Source organism: Semicossyphus pulcher, unplaced genomic scaffold, assembly GCF_022749685.1.
Source record: "Semicossyphus pulcher isolate SPU_LCO1_2020_fin unplaced genomic scaffold, fSemPul1.0.p SCAF_17, whole genome shotgun sequence".
NCBI classification, from domain to species: domain Eukaryota; kingdom Metazoa; phylum Chordata; class Actinopteri; order Labriformes; family Labridae; genus Semicossyphus; species Semicossyphus pulcher.
Genome location: NW_027211681.1, coordinates 25954678 through 25962697, shown reverse-complemented (window position 1 = coordinate 25962697; position 8020 = coordinate 25954678). Strand labels below are relative to the sequence as shown.

Here is an 8020-nt window from a genome sequence, read left to right as displayed (position 1 = left end):
TTGCCGTACCTGTACCTCACGCGTCTCCATGGTTGAAAGTAGAGCAAAGGTCACTCAGATCAGGCGGTTCATTTAGTGGTGCTAACGATGCTACGGCTGACATTTTCCCTGGTCGTCAGATATTTTTGGTGTTTCTTATTATTGTTCCTTTTATTTTGGAGCTGCGAATCTGTGAATCTGTAACATGCGAGTTTAAAAATGTGAATAATGTTTTCTAAATAAACAGAACATAGCAGAATGTACACCCATGTATTCTTCACTGGACTCATGCATTGTGAAAATACAATGTTTTAAGATTTTTTTTAAAAGTAGTTTGAATACTTAAGTATTTTTAGGAGTAAGTTCTCCAGTAAGTTCTCAAGTAATAATTTGACAGAGCAACTTTCACTTGTACTGGAAGAATATCTGAGTATCTATACTTTGACTCAAGTAATGAAGTTGTGTACTTTGTCCACCACTGGTCGTGACATGCAAACATTGCCCAGACTGAGAGAATTTTCTCTCAGTCTGCAAATTACTATTTTCAGAAGAAGCTAACAATAGCTGTGGTTACATGTCCAGTCAATGCAGAAATAAAATGAGACGTTTTTCCTCATTTCTGAATACTGCTATATTTTTTATAATTACACTTTTCACAGGAAATAAAAGCTCATTTAAGTGACTTAATTAAACACCGGTAGCTGCTGTTATCTCGCTCTCTCTCTATCGCAGTAGTTGACCACGCCTCAGTGTTATACATTTCTCTTCACACTCTGCTGCAGCCTCGCCACGGAAAGAAAAGCAGCAGACTTTTTTCATGCACTACACCCTTCTGAAATGTTCGATCCTCAGCTCTTTTTTTATCCAGTTCACTAAGTACTGTCTTAAAGGCCTGAGCTGCACTACATTGCTTCACTGCAACCTCTAAATCATGTCCTGCCTCTATGCTTTTAAAATTAGCTGCAGAGAGTGTGTACGTCTTTAACTGTTACATGGCATGATCATTTCTGATGTACAACTGAATAATTTCTAGATTTCCCAGCTGTCATTGAGCGAGAGGTGGAGTACACCCTGGACTGGTCAGCAGTCAGCATCAGGGCTATATGAAAAACATGTATAATAAAAAACAGCTGATGTGCTCTATGTTACAGTGGTGCAGGGTTCGGATGACTGGGGAGTGACTTACACTGCTACTCAGATCTGTGCTGTTACAGGATCAACAGTGGAACTAAGCTGCACCTACACATACCCATACCGGAAAGATGGCCAAAGTACTAAAATTGAAAAAAAAATCTGGTTTACTAATGTCCAAGACGGAGAACCCGTAGATCTGACAACAGACTCAAAGTACACAACTCGTGTGACATACAGCGATGTGAACTTTCAGAGACACACACTGAGAATCACAGACCTAAAGAAGAGCGACTCTGCTGTGTACAAGTTCAGATTCGCAACAAACACACCAAGTGGAAGATATACCGGTGATCCTGGAGTCACTCTGTCTGTCACAGGTAACATTTTGATTTAACATGTAAAAAATAACTACATCAATGTTTTGTGTATGTTGACAGTGTTTTCTAACATAACTGTTTCTTCTTTAAAGATCCAGATCTCAGTGTGCATGTCGGCAGATATAATTATAGGTGGAATGTTCTGTGTCAAAGCAGTTGTCCTCTTCCTGCTCATTCCTCCTACGTCTGGTACAAAAATGGACGAGAGATGACAACATTTTCATCTTTTTCAGTCCCGTTTAGTTCTGGAGACAGCTATTCCTGTGCCTTAAAAGGACAGGAGGATTTCGCTTCTCCTCCAGCGTGTGAGTTTACCTCACTTCATTTGCTACTAACATAACAGCATCTGGTGGAGCTTTATAACTACTTGTATTTTTACATGCCGACCACTATTGTGACTCCTCACCAGCTCTGTTTTAAAAGAGGTTAACAGTTTTTTTTTTATCCTACAGGTGTCGGTGGTAAAAGCTGTAACAGAGTGACGTATACTGCCAGAAGCATCTGTGCCATAAAAGGCTCATCAGTGGACATTTCTTGTACTTACAACAGTTACAGAAATGATGATAACTCAAAACACTGGTTCACTACTGAACCTAGTCAAAAGCGTTGGCATAACTCAAGACCTGAGGACCCTCGTTTTCAGGTCCTTGAAACAGAGAGAGGACGCTCCACTCTGAGAATCACTGACCTGAGAGAGAGCGATTCATCCCAGTATCGCTTTACATTCAAAGCAGGATACTTTGAATGGAGGAGCAGTTTACCTGGTACATCTCTGACTGTCACAGGTACTCATAAACACAAACTGATGAAAATACCCTGCACATTGAAGAATACTGAACATGGTGATAATGGTTGACCATCATCAATATGTTTTAAGATTACTGTTGTATAAGTAAACACACTAAGGGCCTGTGTATGTGCCTGTTATTCTCAGAAACCCCACATCTTTTTTCAATAGTTTCCAATGAGGTGATGAGCATACAGCCGCCTGGAGGAAAGTGCAGCATCCAGTGTCTTTGTTCAGAGGGCTTTGCCTTTTTTGAGGCACTTTGAGTACTTTCATTTTAAAATCACTGAACTTTTCAGGAAGAAGCTCTATCTTTTCTGAAAGAAGGATGGAGGAGAAGCTTGATTTGGCCGAGCTGGACCATATGTCCAAAAAATGATCTTTATAGAGAAAGAAAGCAGCATTTGGGAGCAGATCCCTCTGAAACAGCCCCGTCTTGTTAGAGATCTTGGCAAGGTGAAGTTCACTGTGTTTTGGTCTCTGATGAATCGTGTCATGCACCCACATCGAGTGACAGTGGTCATAGTTAAACTCATCCAGACAAAGTACGAAGGGCAGCATCCTTGGTTTCTCGCTCACAGTGAAAGAACAACCTCAAACAAAGAGGTGAGAAAACAAATGAGCTGGACAGTAAAATCCAGCACAGGTGATACTTGTCAGCACCCTGCAAGCACCCTTCTGTAGGAAATAAATGCTATGTGGACACAGGCCCTTTGCATGCTTGCTATGATTCCTACGAATTGTATCTGTTGTGTTGATGTGTAGCTACATCCATCATTTAGTTTACCTAAAACCAGTGATAATGGTAATGTCTCCTGTTCTCAGATCCAGCTTTTCAGGTACAGGTCACCAGGATAAGACTCCACCAGAATGATGTTGAGGCAGAACTGAGGTGTCACAGCAGCTGCAGTCCACCTGGTCGTTATTCCTACATCTGGTTCAAGAATAATCGGAGAATGTCCGTGTACGAGAGATCCTATAAAGGCTGTTTTTTTTCGGAAGAAGAAATCTCCTGTGCTGTAAGAGGACATGAAAATGTTCCCTCTCCGTCAGTGTGTGAGTTTACTTCACTGTTTCGGGATTAAAAACACACTGCAAAGTAAAGATATTGTAAAGATATCAAGGCAATGTATTTATATAGCACATTTCAGCAACAAGACAATTCAAAGTGCGTCATAAATCATCATAAACATTATAAAACAAGAACTTAAAAAGCAAAGTGAAGATAAAATAAAAACCGCTAAAACAGGTGCCAAAATATAAGAGCTACAGTAATAGAAGCTACAGTGCAGATATAAATAATCAGAACAGTTTTTTTAAATAAATGTATTAATGTATGTCAATGATGAAGCCACAGTTGTCAGTATGAAGAAAGTGTTTAAAAAGAGACTGGGTTTTTATTCCTAAAACTAAACTAAAGGTTGACTCACCTCACCCATTAATTATACAGTTTTTAGATTCCACAACAAAAAGATCAGCATCCACTGTGACAAAAATATAAAAAGAGAAACAAAACAAGTCAAAAAGAAACCCTTGGTGTGATAAAATGCTCTTATCTCTAAGTACTGCATGTCGATGTCTCCTCCAGATGCTCCAAAGGTTTGTTCAGTGCTGAGTCCATCTGGTGAGATACTGGAGAACAGATCTGTGAATCTGACCTGTAGCACTGATGCTAACCCAACTGCTAATTACACCTGGTACAAGAAGAATGGGAATCCCGACTTTCAGCCTTTCAGTTTCGAGCCACAACTTGTCTTCAGCTCCATCCAGGCCTCTGACTCTGGAGAGTATTACTGTGCTGCTGAGAACGAGCTGGGACAGAGAAAATCTGAACACGTCCTCATTGATGTGAAATGTGAGTGAATATAGTTTTTAAAGGAACATATGGCTGAAATCAGTCGTGTTGTATCTGGTTAGGAAAGGATTGGCTTTGCAGGTAAGGCCTTCTCACTTCTGTTGATGTTTGAGAGGCAGTGTGAGTCAAGATTAGCATAAATGTTAACTGTTACGCTCAGGGATGACCTCTGTCATTGTTTTAGCTTCTGCACCACACCTCAATTTATCTACCTTAATACATCTTTCCAGATGGTCCAAAGGCCACCACTTTGTCAGTGAGTCCCTCTGGTGAGATAGTGGAAGGCAAATCAATGACTTTGACATGCAACAGTGATGCTTACCCAGCAGCTAAATACATCTGGTACAAGGAGAACCAAACTCTGCTTCAAGGACCAGAGAGCATTTATATGTTCCCCTCTATCAGCTCGGAGGACAGAGGAACCTACCACTGCAAGTCTGAGAATCAATATGGATGGATCAACTCTACTTCTCTTTTTTTAGATGTCCAGTGTGAGTACAAATTCATCACCAATCACTTACTAAAAAGTAGAGATGAGTTTTAAAAAACAAAACACATGCAACAGAAATACAAGACAACTCCTACTAGATGAGACTTGTAGATGAGTGTAGCTGTAGAAAGTTTACAGTACTTACATAGCAAGTGTTGTGGTCAGCTTTGTTTCAGTGTATTTAGATAGTGTGCATCAAATAATGGCAGATCAAAAATGATCACTTGAAGGCTACATCACACTGCCGGCAAAGATGGCCCAAATATTATTGATTTGCTTTATGTGACACCCTGCAATACTGGGTCCATCTCAGTCTATATCTGTAAAACCATTCACATCTGTTCCTGGTTCTGTCTTCACATCTGTATTAAAGCAGCCTTAGTGTTTCAACTTGGTCAAAATTATAAATATGGTCCCCATGATTACGTATGAACCACAGCGTGCTACATGTGTTGTCTTAGTAAATACAAGTCAGTTCAGGGCCATCCAGTTAATGCTAGATTAAAAATTATGTGAACTGCCAAACAAAAAGAAAAATCAGATCAGCACACAGTCATTAATAAGTTCATCTAATCCACCAGATGCACCAAAGCTTCCCTCTGTGTCAGTGAGTCCATCTGCTGAGGTAGTGGAGGGCAGCTCAGTGAATCTGACCTGTAGCAGTGATGCTAACCCAGCAGCTACTTACACCTGGCACAAGGAGAATGGAGACTCAACTTCAGTTTCAGGACAGATCTTCACCATCACTGACTTCACAGCTGAACACAGTGGGAATTATTACTGTGAAGCCCAGAACAAAAGAGGACGTAGTAACTCCACCTTACACCTGATTGTGGCCGCGGGTAAGTTATGGACATTGCCTACATCTGACTTTGACTACATGAACTTTGACCTGGGACTTTTACAAGTGGTTGCAGAAATCTGTCACATGTTGTTGTTAAACATATCCTAACTACCTTTAATGAAACATTTGGATGACAAAACATTTCTAACAAGTAGCATGGCATCATTGGGCCTGTGTATCAATGAGCAGAGACCGAAAAGCCTCTTGACGCTACCAACCAATCAGAGCACCAGTAGGTCTGACCTAGAGGTGGGCTGCTGGGCTAGGTAGCTAGGACTATCGTACAACTTACCTGGCTTCCAGTTTAATTTAATACACAGACGCGACGCATCACATGATTAAATAGCCAACAATTATCCTTTGCGCACAAAGCTAACCGCTGTCTAGTTTGTTTAGGTGGCATGGATGGGATTCCGAACATTCCAAATTAACGGCAGCCATCTTGGTTGTTCATAAAAAAAAGTGTATACGCTCTAAGTACACTAAAAATCACTGAACTCCCCAATAAGTTTCCTTCTCCTTTCAGGTTCAAGGACTTCAGCAGCTATAGGAGGGATCACAGCTGTTCTTCTGGCTATCATACTCCTCACTGTCTTTCTATGGATAAGGTGAGATATTGTTTGTCAGTATAATCATGTTCCTAAATGCATCTAAAATAATTAGTTAATTTGTTCAATCACTCATCCTCTAATCCAGAAGAAAGAAGTCCTTCCCACAACACTGTATGGGTGGAAGGAGATCTGACAACAGCGCACAGGTGAGAAAAGAACATTTCAAGTATTCTTGTACAAATTTACAGATTGTTAAATGTTTTCCCTGAACTTCATCTCCACTGGAGGTTTTATCCAGATACAAAACAATACTGGATTTAATCCGATTTCAACCCATTCCAAAGATTTGATCCAAACGTATTCTGATGAGATTACTAGAGATAGACCAATATGGTTTTTTCAGGGCCGATACCGATTATTAGTGGTCAAGGAGGCCGATAACCGATATTTAGAGCCGATATTCATTTGCAATAAAAGTGAAAATATTGGCGTCAGAATTTTGAATAATACAAACTCCAACACTTAACTTTGTTTAAATGCCTTTAAGCATATGTTTATTAAACAGACAAACAAAAAGCGCAGGGAGTTCCCAGGGTCAGCAGCATCTCTTATAAAGTTAACTGTAAATTTAAATAAATAAATAAATAACTTCCTGAAGTTTTATAAAGTAAATAAAACAAAGTTTTTAAAATTTGCAAAGAAATGAACTTTTTCTCCTCTCCGCCGTGTGTGTGAGCACTCTGCATGCACAGCTTTCACTGCTGATTGGCTGTTACCCGTGCCATGGCTCTGCGTGTAACCAATCAGTGCTGTGGGTGGGACAATGCTGGACACAGAGTAGTGACTGCAGACAGAGAGGCGCGGCTGCATCAGAGCCAAAATAACAACAAAAATCTGAAATCTGAACATCCCCTTTGCTGATTACAACCGATATTAAAAAGGTATTTTACTGTAAGGTCGTCTGAGCAACGGGGTAATGAAATGGTGGTGATGAAGAGTTCTGATTACCTGTCAGCCCAACCAAGGTCCAGTGCATGACAACCTGTCAGCCGCAGCACGGACACATCCAGCAGAACAGCAGGATGACCTTCACTACGCCACCATCCACTTCTTTCAGAGCCAGGCAGATGCTCTCTACTCCAACATCAGGCCAGCTCGGTCCCACCGTCAAACACTAAAAGAGGATGAAGAGGAGGATGTTGAATATGCTGTTGTCAAAATTAACGACGCCAGTAGACTTCCAGGGTGAGCAACTTCAAATGCAAATTTAAAATCGCTAAAGCCTATGGTACTAGAAATACACATTGGGTTTGAAACATGCTTTATTTTTCTCTGAACAGAACAAGACGTGAGGAAGATGGAGAGGATTCATTTGCACTGTACAGCACGGTCAATCACATTAGAGCACAAGCACTTTAAAGCAGGTAGGGCTGTCATTGGGCGAGAGGCGGGATACCAGGGCTGACACATAGAGACAGACAGCTCACAACTACACCTACGGGCAATTTAGAGTCACCAATTATCCTAACAAGCATGTCTTTGGACTGTGGGATGAAGAACCCACGCATGCACGAGCAGAACATGCAAACTCCACACAGAAAGCCCCACTTCCTCCAAACCGGGACTTGAACTCTCAACCTTCTAGCTGTGAGACGATGGCACTAACCACTGCACCGTCGTACAGCCGATCAAGAAAACAATCAAAACAAATGTATATGTTAGCTATGGAATTATTTTTGTTTTTGAGAAGTTAGTTGAACCCTATCACAAATAAATCATATACCAAGTCCCATCTTATAATTTTATGTACTCAATGCTGACTTACAAAGATTGTCACCGGAAAGATGTTTTCGCATTCTTCTTCTAGAGGACAAAGCTTGAATTTTTACTTCTTACAAATCTGTTTCTTACCAATTTGGGCAAAGGTAAGACCCGTTAATAACAAGCAAATCACAGGAAAACGGATTCTCTTTCTGTAACAAGTTGTTTATCTCTTACCGCGC

At 40.7% G+C, this 8020-nt stretch overlaps 1 protein-coding gene across 1 annotated transcript; it reads left to right on the top strand.

Annotated features, from left to right (window-relative positions):
- Positions 1 to 2652: 2652 nt before the first annotated feature.
- LOC138595059 (B-cell receptor CD22-like) lies at positions 2653 to 7771 on the top strand. The gene is made up of 9 exons (XM_069666376.1): positions 2653 to 2822; positions 3103 to 3116; positions 3866 to 4132; positions 4363 to 4623; positions 5204 to 5464; positions 5993 to 6074; positions 6163 to 6223; positions 7033 to 7262; positions 7358 to 7771. Exons 1-9 carry the CDS (start codon positions 2653 to 2655, stop codon positions 7434 to 7436), a joined length of 1425 nt encoding a protein of 474 aa, XP_069522477.1. The 3' UTR covers positions 7437 to 7771.
- The last annotated feature ends 249 nt before the right edge of the window (positions 7772 to 8020 follow it).